General features: G+C 44.0%; 1 protein-coding gene across 2 annotated transcripts in view; it reads right to left on the bottom strand.

The window, feature by feature from the left end:
* UPF2 (UPF2 regulator of nonsense mediated mRNA decay) overlaps positions 1–24080 on the bottom strand; it is a 148205-nt gene that overhangs the window by 98584 nt on the left and 25541 nt on the right. For both annotated transcript variants that reach the window (XM_030216003.1, XM_030216004.1), the window contains exons 6-7: positions 16885–17045; positions 3883–4080 (exon numbers count right to left, since the gene is read on the bottom strand). In XM_030216003.1, the coding sequence (XP_030071863.1) occupies positions 3883–4080; positions 16885–17045 (359 nt within the window). The remainder of the gene's footprint in view (positions 1–3882; positions 4081–16884; positions 17046–24080) is intronic.

Below are 24080 nucleotides of genomic sequence, written 5' to 3'. Positions count from 1 at the left end.
TTGGAGAAGAGACGGCTGAGGGGAGATATGATAGAAGTGTATAAAATAATGAGTGGAATGGATCGGGTGGATGTGAAGCGACTGTTCACGCTATCCAAAAATACTAGGACTAGAGGGCATGAGTTGAAGCTACAGTGTGGTAAATTTAAAACGAATCGGAGAAAATTTTTCTTCACCCAACGTGTAATTAGACTCTGGAATTCGTTGCCGGAGAACGTGGTACGGGCGGTTAGCTTGACGGAGTTTAAAAAGGGGTTAGATAGATTCCTAAAGGACAAGTCCATAGACCGCTATTAAATGGACTTGGAAAAATTCCGCATTTTTAGGTATAACTTGTCTGGAATGTTTTTACGTTTGGGGAGCGTGCCAGGTGCCCTTGACCTGGATTGGCCACTGTCGGTGACAGGATGCTGGGCTAGATGGACCTTTGGTCTTTCCCAGTATGGCACTACTTATGTACTTATGTACTAACGATCTACGAATTAACCGACTTCTGCAAACGACTGAAGACTTATCTCTTCGAGAAAATTTACTGCAAGGATCAAAACACATGAAGTCCACACACACTAACAGAAATGCATCAATACACCCTCTTCTGAATTCTCTTACCCCGTATTTTCTCCACAATTAATACTCCACCAACATATAAAATTGTTATACTCTAAGGTTTTCGTGCTATTGTTCTATCGCCCTATCTTTTCCCCATTGTAACATTCCATTGTTTCTACGCTCCAAATGATGTTTTGACTTGACTTTGTCTTCCCATAACTCCTCATAATGTACTGTTAACACATTGTATTTCCATCATTCACAATGTATTGTAAGCCACACTGAGCCCGCAAATAGGTGGGAAAATGTGGGATACAAAAGCAATAAAATATAGCCCCTATCCTTAGCAGGTCTCGCAAACACTGCAGAACCGCTGTCCTCTTGGCCTGCGATACACAGCAGGACTCCAGAAAAAAGTCTGTGACGGGAGAGAAGAATTCTAGCTTGTAACCTTCTTGCACCACATCGAGGACCCACTGGTCCAAAGTAATTCTGGCCCACTCTGGAAGAAACAGAGAAAGCCGACCACTGATCTGCTCTCCTCCCGAGTGGACCTGCGCCCCATCACGAGAGGGGGGTCCAGCCGGATGCTTCTCGTTGCGAAAGGAAGAATGCTGCCCAAAATGAGGACGCTGAAAGGCTGCGCTGGACCGCCCTGGGCGATACTGTCGCGGCTCTCTGAAACGTGATTACGAGGCTCCCTGTCTGGAAGTAGACTTTGGTCTATCCCCCGGAAGACGCTGAGATTTGGAATCCCCCAAATCTTTAACAAACTTTTCTAGGTCTTCCCCAAAAGGCAATTTCCCTCGGAAAGGCAATTTAAGGAGCTGTTGCTTAGAGGCCATACCTGTGGCCCAATGACGAAGCCACAGAAGATGCCAAGACAAAACTGTCAACGCCATGAGTTGGTCGAAGCACGGACCAAATCATACAAGGCATCCGCCAAGTACGCCAGCCCAATATCCATTAGCGACATCTGAGGAGTTCCCGGCATATCAGACTCCGAAATCGAATCCATGACAGAATGTAGCCAACTGAGACAAGTTCTAGCCGCATAAGAACTACAAACAGAAGCTTGAAGTGTCAAAGCGGCCACCTCAAAGGCACGTTTTAAAGAGGCCTCTAGCCGCCTGTCTTGCAAATCCTTAAGTGCCACACCACCTTCCACTGGAAGAGTAGTCTTCTTAGTGACTGCCGTCACCAGGCCATCAACCCTAGGTAGAGCAAACTGCTCTAAACGATCCGCTGAAACCAGATATAGCCTGGCCATACTTTCAGTCCCCCATCCGGATCCGCCCATTGGGCCAAAATCAACTCCAATAGCTTCATGTACCGGAAAGGCCTTAGAAGGTCGTCTGGTACTAGCCATCTTGGGATTGACCGCCTGAGAAGCCACAACCTCAGGATCCTCTATATTCAGGGCTTCCAGCGCCTGAGAGATCAAGGAGGACAACTCCTCCTTATGGAAAATCCTCATGGCGGAAGAGTCCTCCGGTTGGTCAGTGAGGACACCGTCCTTCACGTCCTCTACCCCCGTCTGCTCCGAGAGAGCCACCACGTAGGAAGCTGCAGGCGACCATATGCAGGACCCCTCCCTAGAACCCAAAGAAAGCCTAGGCTTTTTAAGGGAGGAGAAATCCTCTGGGGAAAAACCCAAAATCTCCTGGTTACCCACAGACTCTCTGAAAGAATCAAAGGTCGAAGCTGTGCAGCTGCATGAGGGGGGGGGGGCAAGGCCCTTTTCAACAAAAACGCCTGCTGGAGTAGCAAAATAAACTCTGGCAAAAACCCCTCCCCCGCAACGGAGGTCGCAGCCATGGCACCTGCACCACCGCCCACAGTGCCTGATGGGCCCCCCCCCCCCCCCACGACTCCCCTACCAGCGGAGAAGAAGCTTTGCCCAAATCCGCTACCGGAGCCAGCTCCGCGACCGATCGCAAATTGGCGCAAGAATCGCCAGGCTCTGGGCGGGAATGCACGCTCGGGGGGGGGGTTTGACCCCGCTCCGTCGAGTCCCACCAAATCAGTGCACCCTGCGCTGCAAAGGCCCGCCGCCGAACGCCGTTTCCCACTTCGCCCGTCCCCGAACAGGAACCCAGCAGGATTTACCCCGGACCAGGAAAGTGCGGGAACTGACAACTGAGCCGAAGAAAAAAAAGAACTCTCTGACTCCACTTCAAGGCAGGCTCAGACAAGCAGGCAACAGAAAACAGGACTCGGACAGCAGTAACACAAACTTGCTCTCAGCAAAAACACACATCCCTGTGCTTCTCTGTTTCTCTTTTAAATAAATTCTATGGTTCTCTTTTTTTTTTTTTCTTTTTTTTTAGTGAGGAGGCAGAAACAAACAGGGAAGGAAAGGAACAGCAAAAGCCTGTTCAGAGGGAATTTGAGGTGCAGCAGGGACCCAGCAACTGTGTATGCTGCCAAAGGGGACACCACCAGTCCGCCACCCCGGCTCAAACAGGCCACCGGCCCACGAGCACCCTCAGAGGCCTTGGGCCCAGGCTGGAGAAAAAGTTGTCCACCACCTGCTGAGATAGCGGCATACTAACTGAGGAAGGAGCTGGCCCTCTGGCATCACTGCCTTTAGTTTGTTTATCTCTATCTCCACCTGCTGGTAGGCGGACTTAACCCATTAGTTCCTGGATTCATCTGCTGCAAGTGACAAGGAAATGGTCGTTCTTTGTGAGGGTTTGTTTGAATAGGAACAATTTGAGGATTTTGCGGAATCTAGTATATTCCTGTATATTTCTTTTTTTGGGTGGTAAGGAGTTCCACCATTTGGTTCCTAGGTAAGTGAAGTCTGCAGAGTGGACAGTTTTGTAGACCACTTTTTTGTAATTTGGGAGGTGTAGTCCGAGATAGTTTCTTGCCTCATATTTAGTGTTTCTTTGAGGTAAGTTGATTAATGGTACCATATAGTCTGGAGCTGTGCCATTTAGGATTTGAAAGATAAAGGTACATAATTTGAAGGTGATTCTCGCTTTGATGGGAAGCTAGTGTAATTTGATTAATAAAGGGGAGGCACTTTCAAAACTAGAGATTTTATATATGAACCTGGCTGCAGTGTTTTGAGCTGTTTGGAGTTTTTTTCAACAGGTATTCCTTACAGCCAGCATATATGGCATTACAATAATCGAATTGGGATAATGTTAATGATTGTACCAACTGAATGTTTCTGATGAGAAATAGGGTCTGATCCTTTTTAGTTTCCAGCACTTTAATGGTCTTTGCTGCACAAGATTACCCCGGCAATACTCAGAATAAGAATAAGCATAAACAGACATAAGCATTTAGTGCACTTTAATGTTTGCTGTCTTTGGTCTCTACCTCTTGAATCTTCTCTGCTGGAGTCCCTGCTCTGAAAACTTTTTTCGTTATCTTTAAATAAGATGGCTGGTACAAAAGCTTTCAAGTCAATCATGTTCTCATAGAAGTTGCGAGCATCTTCATCTTCCCAGATGCCTCCTTCCAAATCAAACTCGCCAGGTTTGCCAGGAGTAAAAATGTCAATACCAGGACCATGATCTGGCAGGGAACAGAGATAGCTTGTTAACATCAAAAGTGTATTCCATTATATGCAAAATTAAAACCACTTAACCACTCTAACTGGTGCATATACTAAAACATAAAAATGCAAGTTATTTAAAATAATAAAATCCACACCAATATAAGCAATTTTTTCTTAGATTGTAAGCTCTTTGAGCAGGGACTATCTCTCTATGTCAAATGTTCAGCGCTGCGTGCATCTGGTAGCGCTATACAAATGCTAGTAGTAGTAGTAAGTTGGGCCAGCCCTGTGAATTAAGGGGGGATCATTTACTAATGGTTAACGTGAACGACCTATTCGTACAAAACTGGACCTGTGGTAGATAGGGGGTCATTCATTAACAGACACCACACCGATTACCACAGTCAGTACAGACACCTCAACGGCAGACCAACTTGCCAAATATTTTGATGAGAAAATTATAAAACTACGATCCACATTACCACTCAACACCACTGATCACGAAAAATTTATGGATTGCCTGGACCCTACCCCTGGCGAATACCCAGCAGACCGAACCTGGAATGACTTCGATCTACTAACCGAAGAAACCATCACTCAAGCACTCAACAAATTCTCCAAAACCCACTCCAAACTGGATGTCTGCCCCAGTAGCCTAATAGGAGTCGCCCCCAAGCGCTTCATAGTAGATCTTACGTCACACCTGAACTATATGCTACAACACGGACTGTTCCCCACGGACAAAGGAAATATACTACTTACACCCATACCCAAAGACTTAAAGAAAAAATTAAATGACACAACCAACTATCGACTAGTAGCATCCATCCCCCTGATAGTAAAACTAATGGAAAGTATGCTAACCAAACAACTCACCAGCTACTTAAACAAATTCACAATACTACATGAATCACAGTCGGGATTTCGATCCAACCATAGTACAGAAACAGCACTAACCACTCTCATAACCAAATTTAAACAACTGGAAACAATGTCCTACTCCTACAATTTGATATGTCCAGTGCATTCAACATGGTCAGCCACCAAATGCTCCCGAATATACTAGACTACTTCGGGATTGGAGGAAACGTACTAAGATGGTTTAAAGGCTTCTTAACAGCAAGAACTTATCAAGTGACTTCAAACTCAAAAACATCAACACCATGGAAACCTGAATGTGGAGTACCACAAGGATCACTGCTCTCACCAACCCTTTTCAACCTAATGACGATACCTTTAGCCAAATCGCTATCCAACCAAGGACTCAACCCTTACATCTATGCAGACGTCGTCACGATATACATCCCGTTCAAACAAGACATTACCTAAATCACAAATGAAATCACACACAGCCTCCAAATAATGAACTCATGGGCGGACGCATTCCAACTAAAGCTAAACGCAGAAAAAACACAATGTCTCATCCTGTCCTCACCATACAACACAAACAAACCCAATACCATAAACACCCCAGACTACACACTTTCAGTCTCAAACAGCCTGAAAATACTGGGAGTCACAATTGACCAAAATCTCACACTCGAAGACCATGCGAAAAATACAGCAAAGAAAATGTTCTACTCAATGTGGAAACTTAAAAGAATCAAACCTTTCTTCCCAAGAGAAATATTCCGCAGCCTAGTACAATCAATGGTGCTAAGTCATTTAGACTACTGCAATGCCATCTACGGCGGATGCAAAGAAGAAATCATTAAGAAGCTTCAAACAGCTCAAAACACAGCAGCCAGACTCATATTTGGGAAAGCGAAATATGAAAGTGCCAAACCCCTAAGAGAAAAACTACACTGGCTCCCACTAAAAGAACGAATTGCGTTCAAAGTTTGCACACTGGTCCACAAAATCATCTATGGAGAAGCCCCGACCTACATGTCGAACCTTATAGACTTGCCTACTAGGAATGCAAAAAGATCATCACGCACATTCCTCAATCTCCACTATCCTAACTGTAAAGGACTAAAATATAAATCCACATATGCGACTAGCTTCTCATACATCTGCACGCAGCTATGGAACGCACTACCGAAGACCATAAAGACAATGAAAGACCTAACCGTCTTCCGAAGGCTTTTGAAAACAGATCTTTTCAATTAGGCATACAATAAACACCCATCTTAAACACTATATAACAACATTATACACGACCTTTCAAAACCGAACTTTCTATTGCATGACTGCTTAACCTCTTTGCTTTCAATGATCAAGCACTACCACTCTAAACCTTAAGTTGAATAGGATCTCTTTATAGCCAATGACTTAATACATATTACAATCCAATTCATTACTCAGGAACCTTTATGCAGTACAAGAATGTATTCTTCTTCACCATGTATTTTTTTTTTTTTTTTTTTTCAAATATTTATTTATTAAAGTTTTTGAACAATTACATATTGACAACCTCTTTATAACAGTCATGTATCACATACAGAATGTTTGAACTTCAATAACAAGAAGCGGTGTATCCCCAATCCTCCCCTCCCCCCTGTCCCTTCCCATCAACCCCCCTCCCCCCTTGTTACCAGTGGAATATCGTAATATGAGGACTGTATTATAGCAGTCATAGTCTTGGTATAATCAGTTTAGGTGCATCTAAGTCTATCCCATTTTGTGATCGCCAGGCTTGATATTGTTCCCACTGTATATTGAATTTTGTTACATGTCCCAATCGTATAGCTGTCATTTTGGACATTTGGTAGAGGTAGTCCATCTTGTGTATCACCTTTATCACTGGTGGAGCCAGCTGGCTTTTCCACGCTGATGCCAGTGTGATTTTTCCCGCTACCATCCAAACTGTTGTAAGCCTGTGTACCGACAGCCGCATTCCCGGGGGTCTGATATGCAGCAGACAAATCTCCGGTTTAGTAGGGTATCTTACCCCGGTCACTATAGCAAATAGGTCCAACAGTTCTGTCCAGTATGCTTGAATCTTAGGGCAAGACCACCAGATGTGTAACATATCCCCCACCATTGAACAGTTTCTCCAACACTGTGCAGACCCCTGTCCATACATTTTTACCAGTCTCTGCGGCGTGTAGTACCACTGATATAGTATCTTATAGCTATTTTCAATCATTGAGCTAGATATGGAAACCCGCAACAAGTGGTTCAATGCTTTTTCCCACTGTGTGTAATCTATGGTAACCTGCAAGACTCGTTCCCAGCGTTGTATATAATATAGTATGGGTCCCTTGTCATTAAGCAGTGAAGCATATATGCGAGAGATACATCCCCTGTGGCTTCCCACTCTCATTGCTCTTTCTAGGGTCGTTTCTTCTATACGTAATTCTGTTTTGGCTCTCTTATTTATATAGTCTCTAATGCGAGTGTAGTGGAACAGATGTGATAGTGGTAGCCCATAATCTTCTTGTAATTCCATGAATGAGAACATCTGACCCTCGTCCCATAGTTGGCCCAGTGTGTTCAAACCTCTCTTCTCCCATTGTCTGTATATTAAATTATCCATCCCTAGTGGACACCCTGGGGCCGTTTTTATTGCCATTTGGTGGAACCAACAGCGATTAGGAAGATATTTCCCCCTAATGGCTAACCATGTCTGTAAAGGGTATTGCACCGCTGGGGGGGCTCTCTTAATATATGTCCGTAGTTGGCCCTTTGGTATCCATAGTAGAGAGCCCAAATTGTTTAGACCCATCCAGTGTTGCTCTATCTGGAGCCATGCTTTTGCACTACCAGCGCTCCATCCCGCCAGCACACGTAGCTGTGCCGCCTGATGGTATAGTGTAAAATTTGGCACTCCCATCCCTCCCAGCTTCTTGGGCTGATATAGTATAGCTGCCTTCACTCTGGGCGGTTTATGCTGCCAAATGTATGCGAAAACCTTCCGCTTGAGTTGCCTAAAGAACCCCTTCGGCATTGGTAGGGGCAGTGCAAGAAACAAATATAGCAATTTGGGTAGGATCATCATTTTTATCGCTGCCACTCGCCCCAGCCAGGATAGTTCTAGGCCCTCCCACCTATCTAGATCTTCAAATAGTTCCCTGAGTTTCATGGGAAAATTAGCTTGATATAAGTCTGTCAATTTGGGTGTTAAATGTACTCCTAAATATTTAAGGGATCTCGTGACCCATTTGATCGGGAATTGTTGTCGTATTAAAGCTTCATCTCTCTTTGTTAATCCCAGCCCTAAAGCTTCTGATTTGTCCATATTCACTCGAAACCCAGAGCATTTGCCATATCGGTTTAGTTCTTGCATTATCTGAGGCATGGAGTCGCTCGGGTCTACTAAGGTTAGTAGAATATCATCGGCGAATAACATGATTTTATGTGTCACACCCCCCACAGTGATGCCATGTATATGTGGGTCCTGCCGGATATGCTGGGCTAGTGGCTCCATTGTCAAAGCGAATAATAGTGGTGATAGGGCACAGCCCTGGCGTGTCCCCCGTTCTAGTATTATCGGGTCTGAACTTTTCCCGTTGATCCTTAAGGCAGCCATTGGTCTGGTGTAAATCAATTGAAGCCATGTTGTAAAACGACCTGTAAATCCCATATGCTCTAAGACCTTGAACATGAAACCCCAGCTAACCCGATCGAACGCCTTTTCGGCATCCAACGAGAGAAGCAACATAGGTTGTCGGGTATTTCGTGCCTCGTGCATCAAGTGGAGTGCCCTTCTAATGTTATCAGTTGCTTGTCTGCCTGTGATAAATCCTGCCTGATCCTCCTGTACTAGTTTCGGCATTAGCTTTTGTAGTCTCTTAGCTAGTATTTTGGTGAAGATTTTATAGTCAGAGCCTAGAAGGGAGATTGGGCGGTAGGAACCGCAGAACTGTGGATCCTTCCCTGGCTTGCGAAGGACCACTAAATCTGCCAGTCTCCACGAATGAGGTAGTTCCCCCTGGAATTCCAACTCGTTGAATGCCCGGACCAGTAGGGGAATTAGCCATTTGCTATATCTTTTGTAAAATTTATTTGTGAACCCGTCTGGTCCCGGTGCTTTCCCATTAGGTAGTTCTTTAATTGCCCATGCCACTTCGTCATATGTAATGGGGGCTGAGAGCATCTCCTCCTCTGGTGGAGTTAATTTTATAAGCTTGGCTTGCGCTAGGTATCTCTCGGATTCCTGCGGATCCGAGTTTCCCTCGGCCTGATAGAGTGTTGTGTAGAAATTTGTGAAGGCTGCCCGAATATCTTCTCGTGTGGTGCATAATTTCCCCTCTTTGTCATGTATGGCTGTGATATGTGTGTTGGCAGACCATTTTTTCAACTTAAATGCCATTAGCCGAGAGGGCTTGTTCCCATATTCATAGTACGTCTGTCGCACCCGTTGGAGTTGTTCTGCTATCTCTGCCATCTGGATTTCCCTAAGCTCCATCCTCAATGCATGCATGTGGTGTTGTATTTTCTCCTTGTCTCTCTGGCGGGCTTCTTGTGCACTGAGGGTGGTCAGCTCTGTGTGTATTTGTTGGGTCCTTTCTCGTGTCTGGCGTGCAAGATGTACCTGTAGAGCTATTACTTTCCCTCTTATCACTGCCTTGCAGCCCTCCCACAATATTCCTGAGGTCACCTCTCCATTATCATTAAGGGTGATGTAGTCTTTAATGGCCACTTCTAGACTAGTAGCGATAGCCGAGTCTGTTAATAATTTGTCATTGAAGCGCCACTGCGGCGCCTCAGGGCTCGGAACCCTCAGCTTCACCTCTAGCACCATTGGTGTGTGGTCCGACCATGTTCTCGGATGTATCTGAATATCTATGATATCAGTCATTAAGGTTGGTGGGCCCATCCAAAAATCTATGCGAGAGTATGAGTTGTGGACTGCCGAATAGAATGTGTATCCTCTCGTTTGGGGATTTCTATGTCGCCAGATATCTACTAGATGCCATTGCCTCATAAATTTGTGGAGCTGAGACCGAGCGGATTGTGAGTAGCGAACCCCCTGTGTGGTGTTATCTATGGTTGGGTGCAGCGTCAGATTGAAGTCCCCACCTATTAATAGGATGCCCGTTATGTGCTGGGAGAGGAGCGCTGATAGTTCCAGACAGAATGCACCCTGCTGGTCATTAGGTGCGTATAAGTTTAGGAGTGTAAGTGTTTCCCCCTCCACTCGCACTATCATTAACAGATACCTGCCCTTTTTGTCCCTGATCATTCTCTGGACCCGCCATGAATATTTTTGGGATAGCATGATCATGACCCCATTCTTTTTCTTTTCTAGTAAGTTGGATGCACAGAATACCTGATGTCTTGTATTTTGACAGAGCCGCTCAGCTGACTGTAGCAAGTGGGTCTCTTGAATGAATGTTATGTCTGCTTTTAGGCGTTGCACTTCTTTGAGCATGAGTTGGCGTTTACCTGGGGAGTTAAGGCCCTTTACATTTAGGGTCATACATTTAATAACACTCATCTAATTTGTGGAAGTGCGCCCCTTAACTTTAAACCCTGCTTAGTCTTCCAGGTTATCCCCTCTTGTTGTGTTTTATCCCTCCCCTTCATGTGGTGTTTAAATATTGTCAGTCTTTTCCCACTAGTAACCCCCGTACCCTCCCTCTCCATTTGAGAACATCCTCGTGTCATATACATAAGGGTGTCTAGAAGGATAATGACCCATCCCCCTAATTGTCAACTTTAAGTACCTGGGTCCCACTTCATTAACTTATACATTGCTATTTGCATATCATAGTTATATCTCCTTTCCGCACTAAGTAGTGCATTCTTAACAACATCAACTCTACATAATTCAATTACATAGTCACCAAGTTGCGGCCTGCATCTGGGTTCTGCTGCCAAGGATATAGGCTCTGTTTATTTCTTTACTCTGGTGTCCATTTTTGTTAATTGCTTGTCTGATTGTTGGCGTTGTAGTCTGCCTTTTCCCGTGACGACTCTTTGCCAACGTGGTTTATCGCCAATCATGGGTAGATGTTTCTTTGGTGCAGTAGTTTCCCCTTGTGATCCTTCTTCTGGAAATATTTCCGCCACATCCGCTATACTTCGCACTTGATATTGTTTCCCTTCTTTGTAGAATCGCAGCACAAATGGGTGACCCCATCGATATTTGATGCCCTTGTCTGTCAGAAATTTAGTGAAGGGCTTGAGCTCTGCTCTTCTTTTCAGTGTGGCTGCGGCTAGGTCTTGGTAGCATTCTATATGGTAGGAGTCCCATTGGAATCCAGGTGTTGATCGTGAAGCCCTCATAATTTGTTCCTTTAATTTAAAGTCATTAAAACACGCAATTATATCTTTTGGCCGGTTATTTATGGTGTTTCCTAAGGCTCTATGTGCCCGTACTAGTTGGATTGTTGCTGGTTCTTTTGATATCTGTACTTCTTTCAGCAGGGCGCTTGCAATACTCTGTACTGTTGTTTCACAATCATTGTACAGTGGCGTGTCTGGAAGGCCGCGGAACCTCACATTGCAGCGTCGACTCCGGTTCTCGAGATCTTCTACTTTGTCCCATATTTGCATTGTTTCCAGTTTAGCCTCCCTCATCTGGGAGTCTATGGCCTGCATTAGTTCTGCTTGTTCATCAATGCGATCTTCTGTCTCTGCGACTCTGATGCCCAGCGCGCCTATTTCCCCTCGAAGCTCCGCCCCCAGTGCCACGAGGTCCGCTCGTACAGCGGCGATAATTTCAGTTTTTATTTCCTGCAGCCATCCGCGGATCTCGTGTATGTGGGTTTCTTCTGGGTTGTGTCCCTCTCCCGTTATAAAGAGTGGCGGGGAGAGCAGCGGGGGACTGCCTTCGCGAGGGCTGGTCGGGACTTGCTCGGAGGACGGCGCGCTCATGTTCGCCGTTGGGCCCGTGTACGCGAAAGCTTGTAAGTCGATCGGATTCGTTTTAGATTTCGGCATGGATCGCTTACCCTTGGCTTCCGATGTTGTTTCCATGTATTTGCTAATTGTTTTTATGCGCTCGCGTCTCCGTGGGTGTCCTGATAGCGTGGGGCTGATCGGAGCTCGTGGCTCAGGCAGCCATTTCAGGGGATGACGTCACTTCCTCACCTTCTTCACCATGTATGTATACATGTATATATATATATATATATATATATATATATATATATATATATATATACCATGATCTGTTCCATATATATCATACTCCCTGTATGTTATCATGTATGTATGCACCTTAATCGCAAGACCATTTGTAATTCTGTTACCTGTAAATGGCAACCGCCATTACGGCAAATGTAAGCCACATTGAGCCTGCAAATTGGTGGGAAAATGTGGGATACAAATGCTACAAATAATTAAATAAATAAATTAAACAGCTAGCATGCCAAGTCTCCTATTTGACTGGACTGATGGCAATTTGAATGGCTATTAATAACCTCTAAAGAGCCACAATCCTAGTGCATTACTGAAAATTATAAAACAGCCATCACACAAGAATTATTCAACGGCACTCATATTCAAAAGTGACATCAGATTTCTATTTATAACCACTGGCCCTTCATCCACAGTCTTACAGAGTTTTGCGATTTTTGATACATATTTTAATGTCTCTTTTTCAATTTTTTATCCCCTCAGCAAATTCATGTCGAAGACAGATAAAACAGGTGAACAGCTTCAAGGGAATAGTACAGTACAGGATATTTTACGATTGTCAAATGCTCCAACCACCAGACAATTTATGTTAAGCCCATCTCAACTCACAATATTTAGATTGCAATTAATAAGAGCAAGGGTTAATGGTTATAAGCAGAAATTTAATGCAGTTTTTTTTTTTAATATAATGAATGTGGTGTTCCTCTTAGAAATTTTTGCCAGATGGGTGGGAGAGTACTGTACAGTATTATAACATTTTCTGTTAAGTTAGCCAATTAATCAGTAAAATCAGCTGAGTGGTAACCCCATTCAGAAGTTGTAGGGAGAATACTGGAATGCTTTTTCATTCTCATAATAGTTACATTAAAGCACTTTGAAAAGGAAATAGCATAATACATCTTGTAAATAAAATTAACAAGGAACTACACCAAAAATTAATAAAAGCAAAAAAAAGAAGTCCTTGCAATTAGCTCATAATAAGGGAGAATCAAGGACTATACCAGAGGAAGCTGGTTTAACAACGGAAAGGATAAAAAAACAAAAACAAAATATACAGCACTCAGACTAACTTCTAACATCAAACCACAGCTTTAACACTAAAACTAATTATGGATTTTCTTTAAATAGACCCTTATTTCCAAAAATTAAATTGAGGTTTAAAAAAGACATAGGAATGATTTTCAAAAACCAATACATATTTACATAGATACCATAAATTAAGTTTAACACCCATGTCTACTAAATTGTGCCATGGGAGCGGAAGGGCGAGGTAAGCATGGTGCGGCGCCTGCTGTGCTTACCTCGCTTACTGTGTTGGCACGGCCCTGCATCTTATCTTGCAGTAACACAGACCAATCTGTATGGAGCCCAAGGCTGAGGTGAAAAGTTGCTCTTGGGCAAAGCTTATATTGTGTGTGGGGGGGGGGGGGGGGGGGGGGAGTGTATTTTCAATTATTGACTATAAGATCAGACTCTGACCTTTTGGTATAGAAGAAATACACCCCATGTATTAATGGTATAGAAATCTTATGGAGTTTGTCTTCATCCAAAAAAGTCAAAAAGTATTCCTATCAATTGGGGATATCAACTGGATGTCTTGGTACATGTGGATACCAATGACATAGGACAACGTGGAAAGGAGGTTCTGGAAGCCAAATTTAAGTTCTTGGGTAGAAAGCAGCAGAATTCCAGATCCTCCAGGGTACCGTTTTCATAAATGCTTCCCATTCCATATGCAAGACCCCAGAAAGCACAAAGCCAAGTGCTGACTGGTTTTCAGGATACGACAGAGTAAAACATGAATTGATGTGCTCTTTTCTGACCACTGACAAGTCATTTATGACTTATGAACTGCATAGTTATAAGGCTCAAACTTTTCTATACTTTTGCTAAGGGCTGAATCTTTCTGAAAGCCCTGACTTCAGCATTCTGTGTAATACAGCAGCAATTTTGCTGACAGCTGTGAAAAGCTGTGTATCCGAGGTCACTCTGACTCTTAAGAGCATTATTCCACCCTCCATGACAGAGTCGGTGCCACTGATACTACTACACAAGGTTGGAAGAGGGAGAAGTGTTGAGGATCTAGATAATGCTTTGATAAGCCCTGGGTACTAGCAAATTCCTATAACAAAATGGCGTCTATAATCCTCTGTAAAAGAACCTTGAACTTATTTTAAGATGCTGAGTTTTATAAACATTATTCTGCATTCCGTAAACAATAACGTAAGACAGGATTTAGCTGATGTTACAATAAATTTGGCTGACATTGCAAGTTGTAGACTGGATGGGAGGGGATTTTTGCTCAGTCCAGTGTATATAAAACGCTGCTGTGCTGGAGTTAGTCAGAGGGCTGAGATGACCAACAGAGAGTAATTCTTTGCAGCTGTGGTTTCACTCCCTCTCAATAGCAAATTTGTTATTTCCCAATTACCTAATATCCAACCTACTCTAATTACCTTATCTAATTACTATGTCCAATTACTCTAATTACTTCCTAATTCCAATTACTTTCTAATTACTTTCCAATTGCTGTCCAATTGCTTCCTAATTCCAATTGTTTTCTAATTACTGCCTAATTACTTTGTCTAATTGTTTTATTGCCTAAATAGATTATTGTCTAATTGCTTTATCATCTTATTGCCTTGTTATTATCTGTACTGGAATAAAGACTATCCCTTTGGAAGGAAATAGCTTCTGTCCTTTCTAGCACCCCTTACCTCGGGGATGGTTGGTCCATCATATCTGGGGTGGGTGTAAGGAGGTAGAAAAACCTTATTTGCCCCATACTTCCAAATTGTATATTTCTTATGGTATGTAGATATATCAGAGAAATAATCCCCACATAATCACGATCCTCACTGATACTAGGCTGTCAGAGGAGGCCCTAACAGACTCCACTATAAACAAACAGAACTTTGAGGGCTCTAGGAGGGGTGAGTAGGAATGCGGGTTTAATGTTTTATTAGATGGTGTGGGTGTCATAAGAGTTCAGGCCCTTCACCTTCATGTATGTTGCTCACAGTAATTTGTATTCTTGAACTTGTGAGTATTTTTTAGGAGTGGGGGGGGGGGGGGGTGAGGTGTAGCATTTGTTTTGTTTTAATTTATCACAATATTTGTTACTATGTTAAACTCAAAACATCTGCCACTGTTTCGTGTAAGCATTTGTTTTAATTACCTTTAAATAAAATTAACAGGCTTATTTTCAAAAGAGGACACCCATCTTTCGACACAAATCGGAAGATGGGCGTCCTTCTCACAGGGTCGCCCAAATCGGCATAATCGAAAGGCGATTTTGGGCGTCCCCAACAGCTTTGCGTCGCGGGGATGACCAAAGTTCGTGGGGGCATGTCAGAGGTAGGACTTGAGCATACCTAACACATGGGCGTCCTCGACCCATAATCAAAAAAAGAAGGGCATCCCTGACGAGCACTTGGATGACTTTACTTAGTCCTTTTTTTTTGTTACAACCAAGCCACGAAAAGCTGCTCGAACTGACTAGATGACCACCGGAGGGAATCGGGGATGACCTCCCCTTACTCCCTCCCAGTGGTCACTAACCCCCTCCCACCCTCAAAAGTCTTTAAAAATATTTTTTGCCAGCCTCAAATGTCATACTCAGGTCCATCGCTGCAGTATGCAGGTCCCTGGAGCAGTGGGTGCAGTGCACTTCAGACAGGCGGACCCAAGCCCATCCCCCCCCCACCTGTTACACTTGTGGTGGTAAATGTGAGCCCTCCAAAACCCACCACAAATCCACTGTACCCACATCTAGGTGCCCCCCCCTTCAACCATAAGGGCTATGGTAGTGGTGTACAGTTGAGGGTAGTGGGGTTTGGGGGGGGCTCAGCACACAAGGTAAGGGAGCTATGTACCTGGGAGCAATTTCTGAAGTTCACTACAGTGACCCCCTAGGGTGCCTGGTTGGTGTCCTGGCATGTGAGGGGGACCAGTGCACTATGAATGCTGGCTCCTCCCACGACCAAAGGACTTGGATTTGGTTGTTTCTGAGATGGGCGCCCTTAGTTTCCATTATCGCCGAAAATCAGAAACGACCAAGTCTAAAGACAACCATCTCTAAGGTCTACCTAAATTTCCAGATTTGGGCGTCCCCGACTGTATTATCAAAAGGAAAGATGGACATCCATCTTGTTTCAATAATACGGGTTTCCCCGTCCCTTCATGGGGACATCCTGCGAGGATGTCCTTAGAAAAACTTGGGCGTCCCTTTCGATTATGCCCCTTCACATATCACAGATGTTTTGAAGTATTACTAAAAATCTGCACAATACAAAAAGGACACTTTGTCAAGCTATTTTTTGTGTCCTCCCACGCCAGCTCAATTTTAAGCGGGTCTTTCTAGGCTACAGTGCTGTTGTTGATTATTATTTTATATTTCCAGTTTTGGCTTTATACACTGCTTTGCAACCTCCCGGGTTCTTTTTTCTTTCTCCCCCTCCAATCTAGACCCATCACTATGACCTCTCTAGAATCCAATATGTATGCTTCTTGTATCTGGCTACCATTCCACTTCTGCCACTGCTGCACCCACACAAAACCTCCCTTGCTGATTCAAACATAGCATTCATCCTTCACAAACTCATTTCCCCCCACATAAGTATACAAACACAGCCTACCTCTCTCAGCCTCTGTTTCTTTCATGGTAGCAAGTATCATGAAATCCTGTCATTTTGACTGGATTTTCATCTAATAACATCTAGACAGTTATTTAGGAACACAGAAATATACAGCTTTTAGTTCTAAATACATAATCCCATGTCAGCCCTCACCCTCTGGTGTGGGTTTCTCTTGGGGAAGTTCAGGCATATTCTCATCCAACAGATCTGCTAGGGACTGAGAATTTGCCAAAAGCTTCTGATAAGATGTTGCAAATTCTTCATGCTGTTTGTGCCGATCTTCACTCAGTTCCCCTTTGGAGTGCAGAATACGCCTAAGAAACCAGAGATAAATCAAGAAAAAGATCATCTCTATTAACAAAGAAACCAGGTCATTTTATCCACATTTTAAGTTTTTCAGGCAATATATTTGGCATTCACATAGAACCACATTATACTGGACAGCGCAGCAACTGTCAATTTTATATTTCTCAAACCACTGGGGTTAGATGAATTCCCAGAACAAAATACACCACAGACCCTTTTCTCAAGGAGATCTCTAACACCTCTTGAACTCTGAGGCTCAATGGAGATTTATAAGTATTTATTCTGTTCACAAATATAACCAGTCACAGTACACCCTAAAAATAAATCATTAATGAAAGTAACTCAAATGCTGCATAAATTAGTCCCCTACGGTCGTCTGAAGGGGTATCCCTAACTGTACCTTCATCAAATGAAATCAAATGAGATACCCACCAGGAATAGCCCCCACACTCTTGAACTCACTCCCAGAAGTTATACCTAACTCTAGACCAGGCCTTGACAAATACTTAGTATCTAGAAGCCAGTCCAAAAATCTAGAATAGGGACAACTGGAATTATTTATGCTTGTTTAAAATCATACATAACATGTTCAATGTGATGTACAGCAAGCTGGTACAAAAATAAGTACCTGAATATATGTAAACCGCTTTGAATGTAGTTGCAAAAAACTCAGAAAGGCGGTATATCAAGTCCCATTTCCCCCATTTCCTTATTACAGAAGCAGGGAAGGCAGGGATAAGATTAGATTATTTATAACCCAGGTACGAAAAATACACAATATAAAATCATACACGATTCTTAAATACAATAAAAAAAATAATCCATATTGAGCCTCCTTTGCTCTTCTCCATTGCCTGCCCACCCACCCACCCACCGCCTATCTGGCAATGAAGAGGGGAATTCCATGGCCAGCTACCAGAGCTACCAACACTACAAGACCCTGATGAGACCTGATCCGATGTACTACTACTACTATTTAACATTTCTAGAGCGCTACAAAGTGTACGCAGCGCTGTACAAACACAGAAGAAAGACAGTCCCTGCTCAAAGAGCTTACAATCTAATAGACAAAAAGTAAAGCATTTAAATTTAAAATATTTAAGCAGTCAAGCACAAGAGAACAGTCACAGAAGGACAGAAGATGTTGAAGGGTGGTCAGTGTGATTAGGTGTAACTCTGGTTGGAGTAGTGGGAGAAGGTGATAGGAGATATACTATAGGATGTCATTCTGAGGCCAGGCTAAGTCTAAAGCAGGAGAAGGTATTCTCTGCAGCCTATCTGTGAGATGGAAAATGCTCTCTGAAGCTGCTGCTATAAGTTGTTAGTTTTCTCTCCCTGAAAGAGATCCAAGCCACACCCACGAAGTTCAAACTGTCAGTGGGGAGGGTGAGGGGAGGAAATGGCAGTGCTTGATGAAAAAGAGAGCTCAGTTTGATAGGAGATATACTATAGGATGTCATTCTGAGGCCAGGCTAAGTCTAAAGCAGGAGAAGGTATTCTCTGCAGCCTATCTGTGAGATGGAAAATGCTCTCTGAAGCTGCTGCATGTATCAGATGTATCAGATGTCCAACCAAGAGCCAAGGAGGAAAAACGTAGAGAAGACCCAATGTCGGCCAGGGCTGCAATAGAACATCTAGACCTGCAGAATTGACCTCTTTTTTTCTGCTGAAGAACTCGGAGACTTGGGCGTTGTGCCTGGTCGCCATCAGGTCCAACATCGGCGTGCCCCACCGTTGACCGCTGAGAAAGTCGGCTTAAACATTAGTCTGGCCTGCAACGTGAGCCGCTGAGAGACAGAGAAGATGAGCCTCCGCCCACTGCAGCAGATCGGATGCCTCCAAAGCCAATGCTGCGTGAGTATCATCATTCATTTATCATTTATTCCTTTTATATACCGTTTCTTATTGCAATTACAAAACAGAATGGTTTACATTAAAAAATACATCTCATAACCAAACAAATAGGAACTCCAGTCAATAACAGGAAAGCACAGCAAACCAAAAAATAATAAAACACAGTTACCTAAATTAAATACAATCAAATACAGTTTAACCTGGATTTTAACACCTACCCTACTCTTATAGATTCTGTTCGATATGATTGCTAAAAAGAAAAGTCTTCAGCAGTTTTCGAAAATGAGTGTAGGATTTCTCCAATCTAATCTCTTTTGGAAGTCCGTTCCAAAGAGTAGGAGACAGAAAGAAGAACACCGATGCATGCGTGGATTCCCATCGCGCCTTAGTAGGCGAAGGAATGACTAGCCTATTGTCTGTTAGTGATCTGAGAGTCCGTGCAGGAGAATAAGGAATTGTCAGGTTAGATAAATAGCTAGGATTAAGTAGGTGAAATGCCTTATGTGATAAGACAAGCACTTTAATTCTGACTCGTTTTGATCGGAAGCCAATGCAGTTGATATAATAAAGGTGTTATTCTGTCATCTCTCCGTGCCCTACAGATCATACGTGCTGCTGTATTTTGAATTCCTTGTATTCTTTTTAAATTCACTTTGGTAATCCCTGCATAAATAACATTACAATAATCTAACCGTGATGTAATATACGCATATGTCAATGTTTCTAAGGAGTCTCTACTTATTAAATTTCTAATTGAACGGAGCTTCCTTAAGTGAAAAAAGGACTTTTTAACTACATCAGATATTTGTTCCTCAAAAGTTAAGGCAGAATCAATAATGACCCCTAGATATCTAAAGGATTTAACTGTAGTAATACTTTGTCCAAATAGCGTGGGCACTACTGATGGAATAGTTCCATGTCCTACTATCCATTAAGCGGTTGTCTTATCTGGATTTAGTACTAAGTGATGTACTGCCAACCATTCCGCCACTTTATCAAGACACATTTGAATTGGTGAAAGATCTATACTGGATGGTTGGACATAATGAATAAGAAGAAAGTCATCAGCATACGAATAAGAACTGATGCCCATTGTTTGAATGAGTAATGCCAAGGGACTAACATACAGATTGAACAACAATGGTGACAAAACCGACCCCTGGGGCACCCCAAATGATAAATTAAATTACCTAGACCAAGATTGCTGTTGGACAACTTTGTATGAGCGGTCTTTGAGAAAGGATTTAAACCAGTTCATGATTGTTCCTGAAATACCAATTTCATTTAAATCGATCAAGAAGTAAATTATGATTGATTAAATCAAATGCTGCAGATAAATCCAATGAAACAACTGCAGCAATATATCCATGTTCCAGCCTCGCATGAATTTCACTCAGTAAGGAGGTCAGAATTGTTTCCGTACTATGTCCTTTTCTGAAACCCAATTGTCTCGGATGTAACAAGTTTTTTGAATTTGTGTTTACACAAGCTTGCAATTGTGTAAACACAATCGTCTCTAAGATTTTAGACAGAAATGGTAAATTAGACACTGGTCGATAGTTATTGGGTAACAAAGGATCCAATGAAGGCTTCTTCAAACTCGGTTTTACTATTGCTTCTTTCAATAGAGTTAAGTACCACCCCTTCAGAAAGACTCACTGTAATAATTGAATACAAAAACTTTTGAATGTCTAGTGTAGATGTTTTCAACCAGATTGATGGTACAGGATCTAATAAGCTATAAGTAGGCGATAGACCCATAAGTGAATTTTGCAATGACTCAACACTGAGGTGTTGTCAGAGAGGACCTGAACTGCCTGACCTTCCAGGAGATCTTGAAAATTCTAGTCAGTTGATGGACCACTTCGCCTCCATCTCTGACCAACGTCCCTGCGCCACACGGTGGAGACAATGAGCTCCCCACCCTGAGAGGCTGGCATCCATGACTACCAAAGGCATTCCATTCTGAAGGTTAGGAGCAAACAGCCACCAAGTCGTGCTGTCTCTCAAGAATGTTCACCGCAGCCAAGGTTTCAGAAATCAAAGCGGGCAGTTCATCATGATGACAAATCTGAACTGCCGTTGGATCATCCTGTTCCCCTAGCGCAGGTTCCCCATCCTCAAAATCATCAAACTTAGGTTTAGCTGATTCCCCAGATTCTGCCAAAACGTGAGGAGGAGAATGAGGCCCCAAGGACCCTCCGTCCAGGAACGAACCTAACCGTCTGCGCTTTACAGCTATATCCTCCAGGGACTGTCTCTTCATGTTCAAGTGTACAGCGCTGCGTATGTCTAGTAGCGCTATAGAAATAATAAGTAGTAGTAGTAGGAAGAGAAGAACCGAAGTCACCTTGACTAGCAAGGGTCTCCCTGCCCTCTAAAGACGATTGGGGGTGGGGGGACACAGAAGGAAATCCCCTTTTGAGTAAATAAGCCTGGTGATAAAGGAAAATATAATCCGGGGAAAAATCTAAATCAGACGTAGCAGTGCAAGAAGAAGCAGCAACAGTGCCTGAATTCACTGCAGACACCCGTGCCAGAAGAACCAGAAAGGCGGGAAGACTCAGCCGGAGAAAAAAGCGCGGGCTCTGCAACCACCTCAGGTGCTGCAACTGCAACGCGGGCAGTACCGTCTGCTGTGCAGGAAGACTCTCCAACAGCCTCAACAGGCCCCTTGGAAGCAGAAACCGCGTCAGCGCAGCGTGCAACGCATGCACCCACTACGGAGCATACAGAGCCACAGCGGGAGCACCTTTAAGCCACCTCCGCAATATTCGCCTCGCCGGCACCACACACACAGCAGACTAACAGAAAAGGCAAGGAAAGCACACACCACAGCTGAAAAAGGACACCGCAGGCGGAAGTGACTCTCAGAGGGAGCCCAAATGGTGCTCCCTTCCTCCCCCTGCAACCCGACAGAATCTCCCAAAGGAACAGACAGCTCTTACCAGGGTACCTTTTTATTTTTTAAAGCAGTCAGAGAAGGGAGATCACAGAGAGCTAGGGGAAAATGGGGTAGGACAGGGACCTGCTACACAAGTATGTCCTCAAGGTCGGCACCCTCAGCCAGACGCCCCCCAAGCTCAACTGGCAGAAATGCCCAGGAGCCCCCCAAGAATCCAGGAGCTGGAAGGAATCCGTCCATCATCTACTGGAGATAGAGATATTCTGAAGTGACAAGGAGCTGGACGTACAGGGTCACTGCTTTCTCTATCTCCACCTGCTAGTAGGCGGATACAACACACCAGTTCCTGGATTCATCTGCTGCTGAGGCTAAGGAAGTAAATATTTTGACTTATAAAAACCACTTGTCCCTAAAAGACTGCTCCCACCTTCATGGCGCTGTCAGCTAACTCGGACAGCAGGGGAGGGGGAGCAGAAGACGAGGAAGATGAACAAACTCACCCCAGGGAGAAGGTGCTCCAATTCCAGAACGGGTCCTCAGGAGGAGCCCAACGGCAACCCTAGCTCCCAAAAGCTGCCCAGGCACAAGTTTCCAACCAAACTGAATAGGCTGTTTTCTTTCTTTCTTTAAATAGCTGAGACACTGACTCATTGCTCTTCTTTTTTTTTTTTTATGTGAGGAAGGTAAGAGCAGTACTGTCATGACCCCTACCTCAACACAAGCGGCATCCTCGGGCTGCGCGGGGTCCCGTCGACACGCACACTTGACTGGCACTGCCTGAGCCATGTGTGTGTAGCCCTCTCTGGGTTTGTTCAGAGAGCGGTGGTCGCAGGCTCCTTAATTGCTTTGCTTCCATGCACCCGTTTCTCTCTCTCTGCCTGGCTTCCAGGCTCCTTGATGGCTTTGCTTCCACCCACCTGGGTCTGCTCTTCCTCTGCCTGGCTTCCCTTGCTTCACTCCTATTGATCTTCCAGTTCCTCCTTCCCCTGCTCTTGTCCTATGGCTGTGCCCCTTCTCCCTGCTGATGTCAGACGTCAGCACTTTATCAGCTGAGCTCTCCCTGGACTCCATGCTTTGGCTTCTACTTTGGTAGGTGTTTCACTGTAGTCTGCTTCTTATCTACTGGTCCCTCGTTGCTTTCACCTGTACCTGGATTACTCTCTTGCCTGCCTACTGACTTTTGCCTGTACCTGGATTACTCTTGCCTGCCGCCTGCCTACTGACTACCGCTTGTACCTGGATTACTCTTGCCTGCCGCCTGACTGCCGCTTGTACCTGGATTACTCTTGCCTGCCGCCTGACTGCCGCTTGTACCTGGATTACTCTCTTGACCTGCTGCCTGCCTGGCCGATACATTCATCACCCCACTTCCAGCTCTGACCCGTAAGTCCTGCAGGCAGGCCACCCGCACCTAGGTGCTCAACCTCTGGGGAACGGTGGTCAGCGCAGGTGAAACCCAGGGTTGTCCAGCCGCCAAGCAGAACCTGGTCCGAATACCGGGCTCAGCAGTGCTCTACTTGGTACAAGAACTCACAAGTCTGACAAGTACAGCCAGAAACCTAAGGGAGCAACCTGGACTAAAGGGAAAGTGTGGGGTAAGGCAGGGACCCGACAAACAAGTATGCCTTCAAAGTTGGCACCACCAACCACACACCACCAAGCTCAACTGGCCAAGACAGCCCAGGAGCTTTCCCCAACGACTGAATTCAGGAGCTGGAGGGAATCCATCCACCACCTGCTGGAGATAGAGATGTACTAAAGGAATGAGGGGCTGCACGTCCAGGGTCACTGCCTTCTTTCAGAGTTCTCTATCTCCACCTGCTGGTAGATGGATACAACCCACCAGTTTCTGGATTCATCTGCTGCTGATGCTATGGAAGTGGGGATATGAACATCATAATATATGTAGAATATCCTTAATAAATATTAAACACATAAATAAAATGGGAAAAGACAAAGTCCTGTTTTGTTATTTTGTGCGAACAAAATTGGAAATGCTGCCCAGCATCCCTTGAAAAGAGATTCAAAGGAAAAATTATATTCAGACCTGTTCCACGAACAGTTACTTCTAAATATAGGGATATGTGCATATATATATATATATATATATATATATATATATATATATATATATATATATATATATATATATATATATAGCTGTGGGTTCTGCTCAGAAATATATATATAAGCTGAAGAACTTATTTAAGGCTGTGAGGGAATGGTCCTAGATATATCAGAGAGAAGACTGAGCAGTAAGATCTAATCAGCAGGGTTTGGTTCA

Source organism: Microcaecilia unicolor, chromosome 10, assembly GCF_901765095.1.
Source record: "Microcaecilia unicolor chromosome 10, aMicUni1.1, whole genome shotgun sequence".
Classification (NCBI taxonomy): Eukaryota; Metazoa; Chordata; class Amphibia; order Gymnophiona; family Siphonopidae; genus Microcaecilia; species Microcaecilia unicolor.
The sequence above is the reverse complement of the archived record's forward strand: the minus strand, read 5'-3'. Positions and strand labels throughout refer to the sequence as shown.